Source organism: Lepidochelys olivacea (genome assembly GCF_965140295.1).
Source record: "Lepidochelys olivacea isolate rLepOli2 genome assembly, chromosome: 5".
NCBI classification, from domain to species: domain Eukaryota; kingdom Metazoa; phylum Chordata; order Testudines; family Cheloniidae; genus Lepidochelys; species Lepidochelys olivacea.
In genome coordinates this window covers 70,903,616-70,924,015 of record NC_140415.1, presented here as the reverse complement: position 1 = coordinate 70,924,015, position 20,400 = coordinate 70,903,616, and the positions used below count along the sequence as shown (strand labels likewise).

General features: G+C 44.0%; 1 protein-coding gene across 1 annotated transcript in view; it reads left to right on the top strand.

Annotated features, from left to right (window-relative positions):
* Positions 1 to 20,400, top strand: part of TMEM232 (transmembrane protein 232) — a 144,421-nt gene that overhangs the window by 35,366 nt on the left and 88,655 nt on the right. Inside the window, exon 8 of the mRNA XM_084629186.1 lies at positions 7,652 to 7,830. Coding sequence (XP_084485312.1) covers positions 7,652 to 7,830 — 179 coding nt within the window. The remainder of the gene's footprint in view (positions 1 to 7,651; positions 7,831 to 20,400) is intronic.

The window sequence follows — 20,400 nt, the reverse complement described above, 5'->3', positions numbered from 1 at the left end:
GGAGCACATGGGAGGCAGGGGGAGCACAGACCTGGAAAGCAGCATAGAATAGCTGGCTTTTTGAGGGCTGCCCTGAGGAGTGCAGATTTCCCTGTACATATTGGGGGTGCCTGCATGGCTGAATGGCCGTGTTCCTTGCTCTCTTTGTGCAGCCCCAGATCCCTCCCACTGGAGGAGATGGTGCATCAAACACTGTGTGCAGTGGACCAAAGAGAATTTTTCTGAGTAAGTTTTCTCCTCTGGCTATCTTTGCTGTGCTAGGGAATGATAGGACCCATAATTATGTGATACACAATAGCCTATCATTTATACAATTAAAAACTGCCTAATTATGTGTCTAGCTCACAGGCTGTAATGACATCAAAAGGGCTGCTACAGTCTCTCTCAGGTAAACAATATTTCTCACTCTTTTCTCTTTACCTAATTATGTACTTACCTGAGGGAGTGTAAGGCTGTGTGAGAACTGACCGACATTGTGTTTGTCTTTTCCTAGTCTAAGTAAATACAAATAATATTTATAATACTAATAATTTTTAAGCTCTTAAATAACTGTTTTCATCCAAGGATGTTAAAGTGCTTTACAAAGGAGGGCAAGTATCATTATCTCAATTCACACTGAGAGAAACTAATGCCATGTCTACACTACAAAGTTTTGTTGACAAAAGTCAGCTTTCATTGACAAAACAATGGAGGTGTACACACTGAAATGCCTCTCCCACCAATGTAACTCCTCTACTATGCTGACATAATAAAACCACCGTGACAAGCGGCATAGAGCTTTTTGTGATATAATTAGAGCGACGGAGTGTCAGTGTAGACTCCTCACTTAGTTATGTTGCCCTAATTGGCCTCCAACAGGTGTCCCACAATGTTCATCATGACCACTCTGGTCAGCAGTTTGAATTCTGCCCTGAAGGTACACAGGTATGCACCCCTTCCACATTTAAAGGCCCAGGAATTCCTCTTCCTGTTTGCTCGCCATGCACAGTTCACAGAGCATCATCCTAGCTGACCATGCTGGCTTTCCACAGCAGATATGCTCCTGTGTGGAGCACACCGGAGCTGTTGGATCTACTAAGTATATGGGGAGAGGGGGCTGTGCAGTCGCAGCTTTTCACCAACTGAAGGAATTTCGATGCATATGGGCTACTCGCTAGTGGCATGCAGGAGCAGGGGCACAAAAGGGACACGCAGCAGTGTCATGCTAAAATCAAGGAGCTGAAGCCGGCGTGCCTGAAAGCAAAGGAAGGCTACGCATCACTCTGATGCAGCAACAAAAACATGCTGCTTGTATAAGGAGCTGCATGCCATCCTCAGTGACGACCCCACCTCCACTGCCAAGAGCCCTGTGGATGCTCCGGGGAGACTGGAGGTAGCGGCCAGCAGACTCAACCCTGGTGAGGAAGTGGTGGACAAGAAGGTGGATCTGGAGGATGATGTGGAGCACATGGCAGAACCCTCTGGTGGCACAGCAAGTCAGGACCTCTTTTCCACTCCAGAGGGGTCTAGCCAGTCCTAGCACTCCAGCTCTAGTGCGCAAGACGGGAAGTCCGGTAAGTGCTTATTTTACTTTGATATTGCACAGTGAAAGGAGATTGAGCTCTCATGAACTTTGTTATATGGTAGAAGAGGGATAAGGGACAGAAATTAACAACAGAGACTGCCCATCTATGCAGTGGGACCACAGCAGAAACGTTTGTTAATATCCAGGGGGATGTCCCTGGAATCCTCTATAGAGGTCTCTAGGAAACTTTCCTGCAGGTTTTCTGAAATCGTCTGCTAATATTTCTTGGGAGAGTTGCCTTGTTTCTCCCCCCGAACTGTAGGAAATTTTGCCATGCCCCCCGGCAATTATTTCTGCAGGGACCAGAGCAACACACAAGCGAGCAGCTTACGGAGCCAGTGTGAAGCCACATGCAGGCAGGAGATGTACCCTTGCATCCTGGATTACTCTTAGCAGTGAGACATTGGGTTTGATTACCCTAGCCTGTGGGAAAGGGTACTAATATTCAGAATAGGCTCCCTAGCAACTTATAGTAACCCCCTTCAAAAAACATTTTTTATCCCTTGTTGGCCTTTCCCCCTTGCCCCTCCTGCCTCGCAAACTCACCTTAACTGGGACTTGCAGTGACCCATGTGCTAGCCAAGGGATAGTGAGAAAGAGGTATGTATAACTTTCTGATTCAGGGGTGTGAGTGCACTCTCAATACTATCTCTGTTCATTGTTTCTTTGTCTTCTGCAGATGCGCCCTTGAGAACACACTCTTCCACACTGGTGGAGCTCCTCCATCAGATAAGAGGGTGACTCAGGAGGAGTAAGGAGTATACGTTTCATGAAGTGCTTCAGTGAACAGATGCAGCACATAGCGAAATGAGCGTGGAGGGAGACAGTTAATGAAAGACGGGGCTAAATAGCCAGGAAAGGACACGGGAAGGAGCGGATGATAAACCTCCTGGAAGACCAGACGGAGGTGTTGAAGTCCCTCATTAGCCTGCAATCAGAGCAAATCCGTGCCCAACTCCCACTCCAGCCACTACAGAACTCCTGTCTATGTCCTCCCCAAACTCCCCCATTGCATTCATCATGTGTTCCCGGTCCCTCACAGTACCCCGTGCACTACAAGCCTGAGGACTGGTTTTCCAATGAAAATTGGAATTACACCCAGCTGCGAGAGCTCTAACTGTGAGACTGTTCATTTTCATGTCCCTTGTTTGTCCAAAGGTTTGTGTTTATCCCATTAAAACTTAAGTCTTTGAAATAAAATGGTTCTTCACTTGTGACATACATACATCGCTCAGTGCTAACATTGAAACAGTGGCTATAGGTAGGAATATTTACTCCTTGCAATTAACACTTAAGAAGCAAGCATTACAGCAGTAATTAATGGTGGCAAGTAAACATTGCCTGGCCGAATTCATCACGTACAGATACATTCATGGGAATCATTGTCAAAATGTTCCTTCAAAGCCTCCCTGATGCCAATAGGCTGCTGCTGTGTCCCTCTAATTGCCCTTGTATCTAGCTGCTCAAAATCAGCAGCCAGCCGATCAGCCTCAGCAGCCCACCCCTGGGGAAACTTTCCCCCTTTTGATTCGCAAATATTATGGCGAGCACAGCAGGCCAAATGACCATCAGAATATTTTCTTCATTGAGGTTTAACCAGACAAAAAGAGAGCACCAGCGACCTTTTAATCAGCCAAAGGCAAATTCAACTGTCATTTGGCACCTGCTGAACCTGTTGCTGAAGCACTCCTTGCTGCTGTCTAGGTTCCCGATCTAAGGCTTCATGAGCCATGGGAGCAAGGGGTATGTGGGGTATATGATCTCCAAAGATCACTGCGGGCCCTTGCACACTCTCATTTGGAATCGTCTGGTCTGGAAAGAAAGTCCCAGCTTGCAGTTTTCTATACAGTCCAGTGTTCTGAAAGATGCATGCATCATGCACATTCCCTGACCACCCCACATTGATGTCAGTGAAACAGCCCCAGTGATCCACCATTGTCTGCAAGATTGTGACAGGGTGGACTGGGTCTGGAGGCCGTCTGCTAGAGGCCTTGTAGCTCTGCCACACTCCACCCCAGAAAAGAGCAGTAGAGAAGTCTTCCAAGCTGCCTAGAGTGGCTGTATGGGAAGTGGCTAATCAGGGCCCAGTAAGCTAGTATAAAAGGAGCTGCAGGGCCAGAGTGAGATCAATTCCTTCCTGGAACAGTGTGGCTAGCTGCTGCTGAGTTTTTGTCTGCTGCTGAGCCATGAAAACAGTACATGTTCTGGGAAGAGGTTTGCTTCACTCTCTTAAAAGAGCAATGAGGAGGTATCTTAAATGGGAAAATATTTATAAAAATGTTTAAAAGCACCTACTCAAGGTTGTAGACACTTGTACATACATTTCTTAAGGCAGAAGGATGGTCTTCTGGTTAAGGCACTTGACCACTGGGACTCAGGAAGTCGAGGTTCAGTAGCCATAGACCGTAAAATGGGAATAACAATACTTCCTCACCTCCCACAGATATTGGGAGGGCAAATTAATTAACGTTTGAGATGTTCTGTGACACTATTGTGATGGGGCTCATATCATTACATAGAGAAGAAGAAAAACATAAGTGGCCAAATAACCATAGTAAAACATTTAACCATCCTTCTCAAAGTTGACTTCATCTCTCAAAATATAAATGGTCCCTATCAAACCACCCATGACCATCTCAGCCCACTTCCTCAGAAAAGCTTGAGGGGGAATGGGGAAAGATGAGCCTTGCAGCATACTGTGACAGTCAATAAATCTGCGCTGTCTCACACCAAGAGGGAAAGAAGGATTAAAAAAACCCCAAACACCTGGGGAAGAGGAGGTTTGTAGGAACTGGTAAGAGTGAGGGGGATGAGTCAGATGGGATGTGGGAGTGAATGGCAGATCCTATAAGTTTTATGTTGGGAGATGCTTGTAAAAGGAGATCTTTAATAGCTCACTGTGGAGAACTTTAAAGACCAACAGGGCCAAGTTAAAGTCAATTGTCTGCTTAATAGATACCCATTATAAAGAACAAAGGGCAGCTGTAGTATGATTGTTACAGGTTGAAGCCTTGAGCAAATGTTCTGCTGAGTTTTGAACAATCTGCAAGCAATGGGAATGCACTGGTGGAAGCCTTTGTAGAAAGGAATGAAAATTGAGGCTTATAATCATGGGGAGGGTGGGGGTTTGACACTGAAGGAAGGTCATCATGTTATAAATAGGGGTATAGCATATGTAAACTGTGCAACTGGAGAAAAAACACAGGTATGCTCTTGTGCTGCACCTCTGGGAAGTGCGGTACAAAACTCTCAGCCCAAGGGGGCGAAGGTGCATGGGCTAAGAGGCTTTAAGCTACCTTTTGTACCCTTCTGCTTCTAGGCTGCTTCAGAGGCCAAAATGGGATGTAATTTATGTAGCCCTTAGGTACCACCTATGTTACAACAGCTCACGCCAAGCTGCCTATGGGCAGCAGCACCCTGTGGAATCACTGTAATGGTGCCGGCTCTGGTCCCTCCCTCAGCCCCATACTGGTGCACCCCTATATTGGTGCATGTAGAAGAGGCTTTGTAGTTCCTGTGCTGGGGGAATTCTTTTGTGGCCAGACCTAGGCTGTTTATTATACTTGTATGCTGTAGCAGCTGTAGGATCAGGGAAAAATACTCCTCCCTACTTTGTTACCACATCCAACGTATGGAAAGGCTGCAATTGAAAATGATACCACCATTTTAATTAAGCTAATTAACTAACCACATGTCCTCAATAAGTGGGAAGACAAAAGGAAAGAGAACCTGTTCATAACAATTAACTCTTCAGAACATTCTTATTGGTAAGTCAGCATGGATCATTAGAGAAAGAAACCAAGGAGAAAGGGTGCTCTGCTGTCAAATTCTTTCCTTCAGTCATAGAAAGTTTGGTGGATTTTGAAAGTATATACCCTTGAAAGTTTAATATTCTCTGTCTTTGTTGAAAGATGTAGCACTTCTTAACAAAAATATTTAGCACTTAAAGGGATCACCTCTGAAAACCATCTGTGCCTAAGGCTTTTGAATGCAGTCAATCTTCATAACATAGTGCTAATAGATTAGAGACAATACATGTCTTCAACACTCTTCTACACTCTTCAACAGCAGATTACAGCAGCTTCTTCCATGTCTGTTTTTATTTTCCTTTTTTCAAGGTCTGCTATTTTTTATCATAGCTCTGAATGATTCCTAAATATGTGTAACAGAGCAGCAAGGTTGTAGACTAGTTCAGAACACACAGCTAAAATGGATTGACAATGATTCAATTACTATTAATGAAACTTAATTTCTATAGCATATTTAAGTGCACTACATAATAAAACTATCCCCCAAGGTTTACTGAATCAAGAAATAGGGTCCCTGCAGCATCCTCCAGTCCAGTGAGGATGAATGACAACTCCCTCATGGGAGCCCTAGGTAATTTGAAAAACCAATTCAGTCCACTTCCTGGTCTCTGAGCTTGCTGAGTCTCTCACATACAGCCATGTAGGAGATTTTCTACAATCCTGGAGCTGTATTATCTAAAGCATTCGATGTGGCCACCAGTGGGGGAATTCAAGGGCTTGAGAAATCAAGAACTGTAGGGCTCAAGGAGCAGTCTGCTCATTTGCATGAATTTCCTGCCCGCTGGGCAGCTCTGTAACTGTCCAAACCAGGAAGCAGGTATTTTGGTGGGAGAAGCTTGAGCAGACTGATTTTATGATAAGGCCACATTTTGTTCTGGATCAGGGCCTTATTTATCTCTGAACTGTGATTACACCATTATAGCCATTCTGATATATTAATACAGGGTTAGTTCAAAATCATTTTCATAGTGGAAAAAGGAGTGAACACTTAAATGGATATCAAGAATATCCAGAGTTATGATTAATGATACATTTTGTGGAAGAGTTACTAAACTTCATGCTTCAGGGTTAAGCCAATTTCTAGCTATTAGAGAAGAGGATCAGACATAACATGAGGGGTAGATTACTCCACATCTGCCTACTGCGGGAGTCATACACTTTCCTCTGAAACATCTAGTGCTGGCCACTGGCAGACAATACCTACCTTTGGCAGTTCCTGTGTTCCTATAATATACATCATTTAGCCCACAGAGCAGCTAATCAACAATCTATATTAATTTAGTAATTTCTCAAAAGTAGATTTTTATCCCATCGCTAGACTAACAACTTTTAAGGAGCTTAGAAGCTTAGCATTTGGTCATGTAAATTTATCAGGCATTGATTGTGTTAATTTGATCCAGTTTAATTAGTGAATTATTACAAATTGTACATCACGACTCTGACACTCATATTGAGTCCAATGAAGTCACGAGGACTCCACAGTGGCACAAGACTCTGCACTAGCAGATCCTAATACAGGTTTGTCACCTAAAGTCAGTGTTTAAAAAATGATGACCTTTTAAAAATGGTTCTTATTCTAAACAGAACTCCAACTTGTAAACAAAATAATGTTGGTCCTGATCTTGCAATCTGATAAGTACAAGTGGAGATTGACATGTACCACAGAGTCCTATTGGAGTCAGTGGGACACTGCTTGAACGTGGGGCTCTGACTATGCAAATCAGATTCCAGAATCAGGACCGTGGCCACTTAAATGTTTTCCAGGATACCCAAAGTGTGCCAGTCCACATTATTGATGAATAACCTGTGTTATTTAACCTCACAGACAAACTACAGCAATTCTACTTTTTGTTAATAGTCCCAGGAGACTGAGACTTTGTTTTCATAAAGTTAATCTCAGTCTGAAGTGAAATCTTAATAAAACTGGTTTATACTGTTAATGCTGGCTCAAACGCAAGCTTAAGTGTAACAGCATAGACAGGGCCACTAATTTTTATTAGTTCAGAAGAGACAAATTTGGGTGGTAAGCACTTCATAATACATAATAGCCGCAGAGAAACAACAATAGCACATCTTCTGTTGACTGGATTCCAAGATTTTTTTGGTCCCATTGTGTGAAATATATTAGAGGCATTTGTAGCATTGTATTTTGTATAAAAATAGAATGCTGAGCAAGTGTTGTGCTGTGTAAAATTCTAAAACAAGTCTGAGTAGAAAACCAAAGATTAATTTTCTATTCAAGAGATCTTATCTAGGAATTTCACAATTTTTTTCTTAGTCCTTCTTGGATTCTGACCCATCAGTTCAATTAAAGCTTGAACAAAAAGAAACTACGATTCAGCACTTTCTTTGGCATAGTCTTGTTGTTTGGGTTTGTGTACACAACAACTCTTCTCGACTCGATGAAGTGCTCCAACATCTTCTGTTCTATAAGGAAGAGCTCCACCAGAAAAACTGGTAAGGATAACTCTATAAAAGTGATATATTTCTTATGGAACAAACCTTTGTACTTAAATGTTAATCACACCTAACTTGCCTATGAAAAAGATTTATAATCTCAGTGCCAAAAGCAGAAGCAATTTATGTACTTTGCATTACTTCATTTTATCAATAAATTGTTCCTACCTTTTTTGCTAGAAGCACATACAGATATTATACTAGTTTGTCTTTATTAAATTAGTTATTGATAGGAACTTCATTCCAGCATTTTAAGTTGCCTTAATTTTCCAAGTAGTTAAACAGGCGAAATGAAGTGTGCCATCCTTCAGGGAAATATACAAGCTTCGATTTTTTGAGGGTTTTTTTTTTTTTATTCCTTACTTGTGAAGTGTGACCAAAACTAATCTTGAATGATTAAAATTAATTTTGCATGGGAATGATTTCCTGAACGATTCTGTTAATTTAAGCATCAACAGGCAAAGTCAAGCTTTAAATCTGGGTTGTGTTTAGCAGAGCTATAGTATTAAATGAGTGTGTGTTTTTTATTTATTTTGTTAAGAAAATTTTTGAAAAAAAAAAAAGAAGCATCTGCAAAAGTGATGTAAGGTACATGTTCATTCATAACCAAAAAAATCTAATCAAAACATAATAGGAGATTGCCCTGAGAACCAGATGTAAGATTCCCTAGAGATCAAGGATGTTCTGTCCCAGGGTATTGGTTTAGCTGTGTAAACTCCACTGAAATGGGACAGTGAATATAACAGACCTCTCAACAAGCATGATTTTTTCCCTTTGTTTTGTTCTTGAGCCTTAGTACATAGCTATAATGGAAGAAGCAGAAAAGAAAGGTTTTACCTAAACATAGAGTCTGACAGAGGAAGGCTAACTCAGGCTGTAACCCAGCCCCCCTGACAATAGGATGTGAAGCTCTGCATCCTCAGAGCAAGGTGGGGACTGCAGGGGGGCCCTTGTCCTCCTCTTCTCCTTCCCCCAGCTTACAAGGTAGCAATTTTTATAGTTTCTCTTGTTCTCTCCAAGTGCCTGATTGGATCTTCAGTTTCCAGACTACATTACTCCATTATAGAAAGGAACCAAACAGCAAGTGGGTGGGTTTGCCGATGTAGGGTTTGGGCTTGAGCGTATCTCAACACAATAGTCAAACTCTGTATATAATGTAATTATGTTGCTGAGCAAATGGCCACATAATTTACCTTTTTGCCAACATGGCACACAAATCTCTGCACAATATAAGACCATTATATTATCCTGAAATTATCCTGCCACTTCTAACTCCTCACCTTGCCCACATACCACTTTGTCATTAATTTCCAGATCTGTGTTACCTTGTTTGTCAGTGGCTTTGTACACTGTTGTCCTTAAAAGGACAGAGTGGGAAGAAGAGAGAAAAATCTGTCCGATACAGAGGTCAGCACTAAGACTGAAAAAGGCCTTCACAGTTACCGTTTCTCAGATGTAGATGGGAGTAAGAACTGAAGGTGGTCAACCAGAGCACCTAAGCCACAGAGGAAGGCAGCTGTCAAGCAGCTCTCTATTGTATAGAAGTGGAGCTGAGGATATCTAAATGGCAACCACTTCTTGCAAGCCTCCTCCATCTTCCCTCAAGACAGTGCTTCAGAGCCTCATGCCACTGCATGCTCTCTGTTCTTGGGGACCACTAAGCCCTGCAGGAATGGGACTCCTTTTCTGCAATGCAAGGCAATGACATGCATTTTTATTTTTATTTGGGGTGACTTTTTTTTTTAGTATTTCAGTAAAACCAAAGATTACCAAATGATTTAGTAATCAGTTAAAATCTCCTTATTTCCAGCTGGTCACTGGATTCAGTGCAACTCTGTTGTAAGATCATGTGGCCTGACTGCACAACTTCAGTCCAATATGCTACTTAGTAGAAAGAGCCTTGATAAAGGGTACTGGTGACACTGGGAAGACTCAGAGAAAAGTTGGGCTAGATCTTTGGTCCAGCCCAAGTCCCTTGTTTGGTCCAGCCCAAGTCCCTTGATCTTTGGTCCAGCCCAAGTCCCCAGCTATCCTGGGCCAACAAATTAATCCCCAGGAACTGTTCCTGCCAGCGTAAATTAGAAACAGCTCTGTGCTGCTCTAACCTGCACGAAGACTGAAGCAGCCCCTGGCTGCTCCCAGGATTGGGTTATGGGGTTGAAAAGTGGTGTAAACACCTTTTGCACCCTATCCACTCCAGCTGCATAGAGCTCTCTATGTTTAGAGCATCTTGTCTCTATGGAACTTTTGGTTCTTTTTATTGCTAAACCTGGCAGATACAATGCAATATAATAGATGAACACAATGTAATACATGCTAGTGAAGTGCATAAGAATCACCTAGAAATAGTAATTTCCAAAGATATGTAGCATCAGCACAAAAGTATCAGTGTATAGTGCTGAAGAACTACAAAGTACTTATGATATAAATTACTCCTTTTAAAGCCAATAATGAATACAGGCCAAATTCATTGTTTCTAAAACTGAATCTATTAGGCATTTAATCAGTCTTTGTACATAACCTCTGACGGGTGAATTTCACCTGTAAGAGACTTCACTGCCATTTTTTGCTGTTATTTATTATTTATTTATGATAGTGCCCTCTATGTGTGAGGACTAGGCACTGTCTAGATCTTCAAGAAAGAGCAGTCCATACTCTGAGACTCATGATCTAGGGACAGACAAGTGGTTATAGATTCCAAGGCTATTGTGAATCACAAGGACCATTGTGATCATCTAGTCTGACCTCCTGTATAACACAGGCCATAGAACTCCCGCAAAATAATTCCTAGAGCATATTTTTTAGAAAAGCATCCAGTTGTGATTTAAAAATTGTGAGTGAAGGAGAATCCACTATTACCCTTGGTCAGTTTTTCCAAAGATAATTACACCTTATTTCTAATCTGAATTTGTCTACCTTCAACTTCTAACCACTGGATCTTGTTATACCTTTCTATGCAATACTGAAGAGCTCATTATCTATTATTTATTCCTCATGTAGATACTTACAGACTGTAATCAAGTCACCTCTTAACCTCTTCTCTTTGGTAAACTAAATGCATTAAGCTCCTTGAGTCTATCACTCTAAGGCACGTTTTCTAATCCTTTAACCATTGTTGTGGCTCTTCACTGAATCCTTTCCAATTTATGAACATCCTTCTTGAATTGTCAGACACTAGAACTAGACATAGTATTTCAGCAGCAGTTATACCAGTGCTAAATACAGAGGTAAAATAACCTCTCCACTTCTACTCAAGATTTCACTATTTATGCATCCCAGGATTGCATCAGCTCTTTTTGCCACAGAGTTGCAAGGGAAGAGTAACAACAAACCGGAATTTTTTAATATGAGTCAACCAGTTCCACTAGGGGCAGCAATAAAATAGAATGAGTTTTGGTTGAACAAGTGAAAAAAACTGCTTCACAAATATAACTATTTCACTCTCTGCTTTTGGTTGTTTTTTCATTTTTGGTTTTATTGTCTTTTAGTAAGCACTAGTTCCTTAAGGAGAGTGGTTGAGACTGAGTTGTTGCGTTTTCGTCTGTGAAGTATAATAGCTTAAATTCGCTTTGCCACAGCAGTAGCTGTAAAGGTTGTGTTTAATGTGAGCTTTATTCTAACCTCAGCAGCTCTCCAGTGTTATTTACTCTTCAAAGATTTTGGTCTTAAATCTTCAAGAATTACTGTAAATTAATTCTGCTTTGCAAACACTTAACATTCTGAAACAATTCAAGGAGCAAGGATTCTCGACCACTTCTTAAGAAAGTGATCATGTTGTTGAGCACATTCCATCCCGGTCATGATCCTGTACCATCTCTATGGCACCTACAGTGAATTTGGTGAATTTGTACATGTATTTAGTAGTTTTAAGATCAAATATGTTTCGTTTTCCAAAGCATACCTCTAATCTCATGAGCTTGTCCACATACAGTTAATAAACACAAATTGAATTTCTCTCTGTATCTATATCTATATAGAATCTTTCCTGAATTAGCTCATCATTCCCCAGTAGGGTCTGGTCTACCTCTGGTCCTCAGCAACTCTTCTCTTAGTTTTGGTTCTAATGATATCTTTGGTCCTGCTGGCAGTTTCTGGCTCCGTAAGGGCTGGCGGGTATGGGCTTTTCTATTCTCCTCTAAGTTTGCAACAACACCGAGTGGACACTTGCTTGGCTTACTCCACTGCAGCTCTTCAGAAGTGGGGGATGAGCACCCTGCTTCAAGTGTTCGGCACTTCTATATTATATTTGTATTTGTGGTCCACATACCAGTTTGAGAACTGCTCTTTTAGATCATTCAGGCCAAAGTATAATCTCTAAACTCTCCATAAACTATATTTTAAAACATGCTGCTGGAACACATGGTGATTCCAACACTAGGAGAGTGTGATGATCCATGCTAAAAGAGCGTAGGTCTTTGTCTTCCTCAATGGTGAGTCTACATAAAGAGGTTAAATAAGTCTGCTACTAATGCCAGTCTGGGGACTAAGGGTGTGTCTACATAGCGGGTTTAATCCAAAGCTTTTAGATGTGTGTCCAGTAACTCTTGTTACATGAATTGCACCAGTAGTATGCTCATAGAAGGCCTGTTTCATTCTCACTTCACATTATGTGAACACATGGCAGCTGTTTGTTGGAAACTGTCTGGAACAAGTATTGTTCAACATATTCATAAATGATCTGGAAAAAGGGAGTAAACAGTGAGATGGTAAAATCTGCAGATGATACAAAACTATTCAAGATAGTTAAGTCCAAAGCAGACTGCGAAGAGTTACAAGGGGATCTCACAAAACTGGGTGACTGAGCAACAAAGTGGCAGATGAAATTCAATGTTGATAAATGCAAAGTAATGCACATGAAAAAAATATAATCCCAACTATACATATATAATGATGGGTAAGGCTACATTTTAGTCATGGGTATTTTTAGTAAAAGTCACAGACAGGTCACGGGCAGTACACAAAAATTCATAGCCCGTGATCTGTCCATGACTTTTACTATATACTCCTGACTAAAACTTGGGCGGGGGGCTGCCCGGGGCTGCGGGGAGGGGGGGACTTGTGGGAGGGGTGGGTGCAACAGCACATGGCCCGGGACTCCCGCTGGTGCTGAAGGGGGCGTGGGTGGCTGTGCGTGGCCCAGGACTCCTGCTGGTGCTGGAGGGAGAGGAGGGGGTTGGCGGGGCCCACGGGCTCCCTACCTGGCTCCGTGCCTTCCCCGCTAAGTAGCAGAGTTTGGGTGTAGGAGGGGGTTGGGGCATGGGACGAGGTGTGGCAGGCTCTGCGTGGCGCTTAGCTGGGGGGCTCCCCGGAAGAGGCAACATCCCCCTTGCTCAGCTCCTAGGCAGAGGAGTGACCAGGCAGCTCTGCACACTGCCTCTGCCCAGAGTGCTAGCTTCACAGCTCCCACTGGCCAGGAACCGCAGCCAATGGAAGTTGTGAGGGCGGTGCTTGCAGGTGGAGGCAGCGCGCAGAGCTGCCTGACCCCCCTGCCTATGAGCTGAGCGAGGGGGATGTTGCCACTTCCGGGGAGCCCCCCAGGTAAGCGCCACCCCAAGCCTGCCTCACTTCATCCTGTGTCCCACACTCCTCCCACACCCAAACACTGCTGCTGCTAGTGGGGGGGGGCATGGTGGCCTGAATTTGTCACAGCAGCGGCCAGTGCAACTGGCACAAGGGCTGCCTGAGCTGCCCCTGAGCCAGGCGCACCGGCTGCTGCAGAAGTCACAGAGGTCACAGAAAGTCACAGAATCCGTGACTTCCATGACCTCTGTGACAAACTCGCAGCCTTATTGGGGGGTGGGGAGGGTCTAAAATTATTGTTACCACTCAAGAAAGAGATCTTTGAGTCATTGTTGATAGTTCTCTGAAAACATCCACTCAATATGCAGCAGCAGTCAAAAAAGCTAACAATGTTGGAAATCATTAGGAAAGGGCTAGATAAGAAGACAGAAAATATCCTATTGCCTCTATATAAATCCATGGTAGGCCCACATCTTAAATACTGCGTGCAGGTCTGGTCGTCCATCTCAAAAAAGATACATTAGAATTGGAAAATGTACAGAAAAGGGCAACAAAAATGATTAGGGGCATGGAACAGCTTCCATATGAGGAGAGATTAATAGGATTTGGACTTTTCAGCTTGAAAATGAGACAACTCAGGGAGGCTATGATAGAAGGCTCTAAAATTGTGACTGCTGTAGAGAAAGTAAATAAGGAAGTATTATTTACTCCTTTTCATATCACAAGAACTAGGGGTCATCAAATGAAATTAATAGGCAGCAGGTTTAAAACAAAAGGAAGTATTTCTCCACACAACGCACAACCTGTGGAACTCTTTACCAGATGATGTTGTGAAGGCCACGACTATAACAGGGTTCAAAAAATAATTTGATAACTTCATGGAGAATAAGTCCATCAATGGCTATTAGCCAAGATGGGCAAGGATGCAAAACCATGCTCGGAAGTGTCCCTAGCCTCTGTTTCCCAGAAGCTGGGAATGGGTGCAAGGATGGATCACTTGATGATTACCTGTTCTGTTCATTCCCTCTGAAGCACCTGGCATTGGCCACTGTTGGAAGACAGGATACCAGGCTAGATGGACTATTGATCCCAGTATGGCCATTCTTATGCTCTTAGATTGAGAGGATAGCATTCTCTAGGGGTATCCCAGGGCCCGTTGCTTCATCTCTGAGTGGCCTGTTATTGTTTTTGCTGTGAATTATGGGAAGCTACATAGGTTTACATTTTAAAAAATCCCATAAATCCACTGTCTCCATCCATGCTTCCTGTTTGTACTGGTTCACACCATTTTCGAATTGCTGTGGGCCAGCATGATCTCAACAATGTTCTGTACCACTATGGTGACAACCATGACTATGCCCAGGCTGCTTGGGCTGTATTACAGTACTTGGGGTTGGAGAGATTCAGCAATGGACTTTGCCTGTTGCACCACTGAGCAGATGATGCTGAAACAGGAGAATATTCCATGGGAACAGCAGCTCCCCCACCAGCAGGAGAATACTCTGCAGCAGTGACAGCAGGCTGAGGCAGAAGACTAGAACAATGCTGAGCTCTTGAAACAAGAGGACTGGTTCCTGGATCACCTATACAGCATACAGTGCCATTTATGGGCCTGGGAAATCAGATTGGATCGGTGGGAGAAGATTGGTCTACAGAGCTGGGACGAGCAGTAGTAGCAAGAAAATTTTAGGATAGGGAGGATTACCTTTAACAGCTGTGCAGAACTGTTCCTGGAGCTTCAGTGGCAGGATACCAACATGCAGTGCCCCATACTCATGCAGAAATGGGTCACCATTGGCCTCTGGGAAGCTGGCCATCCCAGAATGTTATTAGTCTGCAGCCAACCAGTTGAGCATGGGGAGACCAACTGCTGAGGCCATTCTCATACAGGTCTGCTATGCCATTGGTGAAGTGCTGTTTAACCGGGTCATGAAGCTATGTAATGCTCAGGAGATTGATGGCTTTGCATGCATGGGGTCCCAAACTGTATAGGTGCAAGCCCCCACATCCCCTGCCAGAGCACAGAATTTATAAACAGACATATTTCTCCATGGTGCTTCAAGGACTGGTGGACCACCGCAACAGGTTTACAGGCATAAATGCAGAGTGATTCGGGAGGATCCACCATGCTAGGATCTTTTGGAACTCAGTAGTATTTAAATTAATGGAGAGAGGCTTCCAGGACCACTGTGAACATTGATGATATGGAAGTTGGTTTGGTTATTCTGGGAGACCTGGCTTATCCCCTGATGCTCTGGCTAATAAAGCTATATAGAGGCTGCTTGGACAGAAGGAAAGAACATTTTAACTATCATCTCAGTAGTTGCAGAATGGTAGTCAAGTGTGCGTTTGGCTGTTGAAAGGCAGGTGGCACTGTTTATCGAATAGGTTTGAAACAGCAGAATTTTTTTTCCAACCATTGTAACTGCATGTTGTGTTTTGCACAATATTTGTGAGAGTAAAGAGGAAAGCCTGAAGGGTAGGTAGGAGGGTGAAGGGTAGAGACTTGCTCGGAGGTTTGAGCAGCCAGCAAGGTATCCCAAAGAACACAAACAGTCAGGGGGAATGCTGTAAGGGATGCCTGTTCGTGTTTTGAGTCCCCTGGCTGAACATGTTACCCCATGGGGGTGGTACTGGGATGCAGACATTGCAAGCATTGGAGTATTTAGTGTTCCCTATGTGCTTTTATAGAAACCATGCATTATTTCATTGTTAGTTAAATGATTTTCTGTGTTAACTGCAATGGTGGCTCATAATGAATGTTCTGTGAAGAGTTTTTATTACAAAACAATAAAAAAATCAATAATAAACTTTTAATGAAAACAATGGAAAAACAACATCTTTGTAGTTGGAAATACATTTAACTAACCAATTTATAAAATAACCAGCTATACACAAACCTTTAATGAATGCAACAGTAAGAACATTTAAAATACATCAAATGAGGGGGTTGGGAGGGCCATAAAATTACAGGCAAGCAAACACCAGGCCTTTGGTTCTTCTTGTCTGCATGGGTTCTGGGTTAAGTGCCACAGCTCAAAATTATCAGTGGTGTTGCAGGGCTTGCTGTGGGGATGCAGTGGTTAGGGGTTGCTGCTGGTCCCAGTAGCCAGCATTGTCCAGGGGCTGAATGACATGGCTAGATTCCAAATTATGGGACTGCAGGGCTTGCTGGCCTAGCAGAAGCATGTTTTGCAGGAAGACGTTCTGGCTCAGGATCGTATCCATGAGCTACCTCTCATCTCTGTCTTTTTCCATGCTCTCCTTTGCCATGGTGATGTGGTCGTTAGCCACAACCATTCTTTCCTTGGCCACTGTCATGATCTCCTGGGAGAGGTGCATTTCTTTCTCCCACTGGGTCCTCACCTACTGGCTCCACCTCTCAGTCAGCCTGGTTTTTCTGTGTGACTCAGCCATGAGTTCTGCAAACATGTCGTGAGTTTTCCTTTTTCTCCACCTCAGGCTGGCCAGCCTATAAGCAGTAGATAGAGGCCCTGTCCTTGATGGGTTGGCTGTTGCAGGTGCTGTGACTATGGGAGTAGGGGGAAAATAACCCAGTCACTTATTGTTCATATCCCAGGCAAGTAATGAGAGCTTTTTTTAAAAGTATGTATATGTGATTTTACTCCCTGAGACTCTTCCCATTCTTTGGGGTAAACTCAGAGATAAGTGGCCTGCGTGTACAGAGGGTGCCTGGTCCATTTGGATTTCTATATATTGTATCTCTTTTCATGCTGGTAGGGTTGGGGTGGTCAGAGCTATGTTCCCAGGTTGCTTTTGCAGTTTTTTTTGTGGGCTGGAGGCCCTCCTGTGGTGTTGGAGGTATAAAAAGGAGGTTGGGGAGGGTGTTGTTGGGAGCAAGCTAGATAGTAATCTTTCTACATCCCCTGTAGGCTATCCTCTTGACTCGCAATGATGTTAGGCTGAGGCAGGTGACAAGGAGGTTGAGAATTGCCTTTTTCAAAAAAGGCAAAGGGCGGACCAGTGAGAGAAGCTCTAAAGCTATTCACCAGGATAGTCTTCCAGAAGTACTGCAGAATTGGAAGGGGTTTTCAAGCTATATTGGGACCATGGGCATGCAACTATTCTTTATAATGTGCAAAACAAAACTGAGCAATTTCTCAGTCTTAATTTCTGCTGCATCTCCCTGACAGACATGGAGTAAAGGCAGAGAAAAGAAGTGAGGGTCCTGGCATTATTGCCAGCTCGAATACATTTTATAGGGCATTTGTACCTCAGTGGGGAGCAGTATTGTTTGTGCCTTGACCAGGCATCCAGTGTTCAGTTGTGCCTACTGTAAGCTACAAGAACTAAGCAAATTTCTCTTCCTGTAAGCAGGGTCTCAATACACTGTTGAATTTTGCACTAATGAATGCTTTCATTATTTGACTCTTCCACAAGAGGATAGGTGGAGAGGGGGAGGAGTTCAGACTGTGGCTGTATTATGCTGGCAAGTGCCATTTTGAAACACCAAAAGACAGGGAGATGGAGGCTCTTAGCTCACAGTTGCCAACAATAATATTAAACGGTAAAGATAGGTACTTACATGCCAAAGTTCCCTTCCAAGGAATCTGACTCTTTTGGTCCAGGCCTGAGTTTCCAACGGGGACTCTGGCTCAGCCAATGCAGGGAAGGAATCAGAGTCCATTGCAGCAGGGCAGGACTGGGTTTAGCTTTCCAGTTGGCTGTTGTCAGGGTGCTGAGTAGGCAGGCCACTCATCTGGTGTTAAACTGGACAGTCCTGCTTTTCTAGGGTTTGTCCCTAGTCTGGTACTGAGACAAAACCAGATGTGGTTTGATCTGATATTGGATGGGGATGCCATTTTGAAGAACACACAAGGTCACTTCCACCCGCTCAGCCTGTATCCCCAATGTCACCCACTCATGGCAGGTAATAGCCTTGACTGATGGGTAATAGCACATTCAAGGTCACCAAAGAAGAAGGTATCTGGGACAATGGGGTCTTTCAAACACTGGGTGGAGAAAGAACACTGACCAACGAAAATAGGGAGGGAGCGGTGCTTTGGAGGAGCCCTGGCCAATGAGTGTGAGGCAGGGTGGAACTCAGGGGTATGTCCAATAGTGTGTTTTGGGGGTAGTACCCAGTGGCAGCAGTGGCCAGTGGGTGACAGGTGTGCGGTGGCTACGTAGTGAGCAACTTGGCATGCAGTACTGGGAGCTGCTGGCTAGAGGTGGAGAGAGACTCGGATCGCGGATACGGAGGAATGCACTCTTAAAAATGGTGTCACCTGTGCAGCATGACCTTGCACACATCATATGTGTAAGGTCAAACACAATGGGGGTGAGGTCACATCAGTGGGGATGGGACATGGTGTCCCTGGAAGTATCAGAACATCCAATATTCCGGGAATGAGTGAGTGACCACCCTAGTCCTGAGTCCCAAAAAGATCCCATGTCTCAGCGGGGCAGCTTTTCTCCAGCATCCTTTCGGTGGAGGGGTAGTTCGGGGGGGAGGGATAGCTCAGGGGTTTGAGCATTGGCCTGCTAAACCCAGGGTTGTGAGTTCAATCCTTGAGGGGGCCATTTAGGGATCTGGGGCAAAAATTGGGGATTGGTCCTGCTTTGAGCAGGGGGTTGGACTAGATGACCTCCTGTGGTCCCTTCCAACCCTGATATTCTATGATTCATCCCCCAATGGATTGAGCCGGTCGGCCTCAGTGGGGGGTGAGGGGAGAGTGCACGCAGCAACTCCTAATAGTGCATGGGATGGGTCATACTGTAATTGTGTAAAATCCTGTCCAGTGCATCAAAAAATCTTCCTCTGGATTCTCTTTTTATCCCTCCTTTCAATGTACTTTCTCCTGAGCTGCTTGTTCTTTATTTGAAACTGGTTGGCAACCTGGTCATGACCCCTTGCAGACATCTGCTTTTCAATGTCCACAGAACTGTCCTTTTGTCCTCTGGCTGGCCACAAGAGCTTCCTGACCCAATGCTTCTCCTAGATCAGTGGTTCTCAAAGCTGGTCCACCGCTTGCTCAGGGAAAGCCCCTGGCGGGCCGGACCTGTTTGTTTACTTGCTGCGTCCGCAAGTTCAGCCAATCGCGGCTCCCACTGGCCGCGGTTTGCCACTCCAGGCCAATGGGGGCTGCGGGAAGCGGCGTGGGCCATGGGATGTGCTGGCCGCCCTTCCCACAGCCCCCATTGGCCTGGAGCGGTGAACAGCGGACAGTGGGAGCCGCGATCGGCCGAACCTGCGGACCCGGCAGGTAAACAAACCGGCCCAGCCCGGCAGGGGCTTTCCCTGCACAAGCGGCAGACCGGCTTCAAGAACCACTGTCCTAGATGTCAGTGAGATCTGGGATCTCAGCATGGCTCCCCACAACTGCAGGTGGCATGTTGTGGGCCTTCGAGACTGCAATCCCAGTTATATTGCCAGAAAGATACACTGGGATCCAGGAGCAAATGGGCAAAATCTGGCTCTATACCATCTTTTAAAGGGGGAAAGGCCATCATGGAAACTTTATCAGTGCAGTAAGCAGACAGATCAGTAACGGTCAACCTGCAAAGCCGTTGGAAGCATGCAAAAAGTGGTATTTATATTTTTCAAACATTTGTAGCCTCTTAATATATTCCCCCTGCCGCCGCCCCACACACTTCCTTAACTGTTGCTCAGCCAATGTGTACTATACTCACATATTTAGGGCTTTCAATCTCTCTTAAAAGTCAGTTCCTCAGGGCCCTGATCATTTGTGATTCTTTTCTGAATTCCATCCAGTTTTTCATATCTTTGATAGTGAGTGAGGTGTCCAGAACTGAAGGCAATATTCCATGTGCACTCATATCAGAAACACGTAGAAAGGATCTATATAATCTCTGCTTCATAATGTGGTGTGACTCTGTATGCAACTCACATTTTATATAGTTTTTTTTTGCTACCATGTTGCATTGCAAACTCATGTCTAATTTACTATCCACTATCACATTTTGGAAAGGAATAATGCTGAAAGTGACCAAGTTTCTGCCTTGCATTAAATATCTGTGTTTCAGATTATTCTCCCCTAAACATACTTGCTTGCATTTTACAAGGTG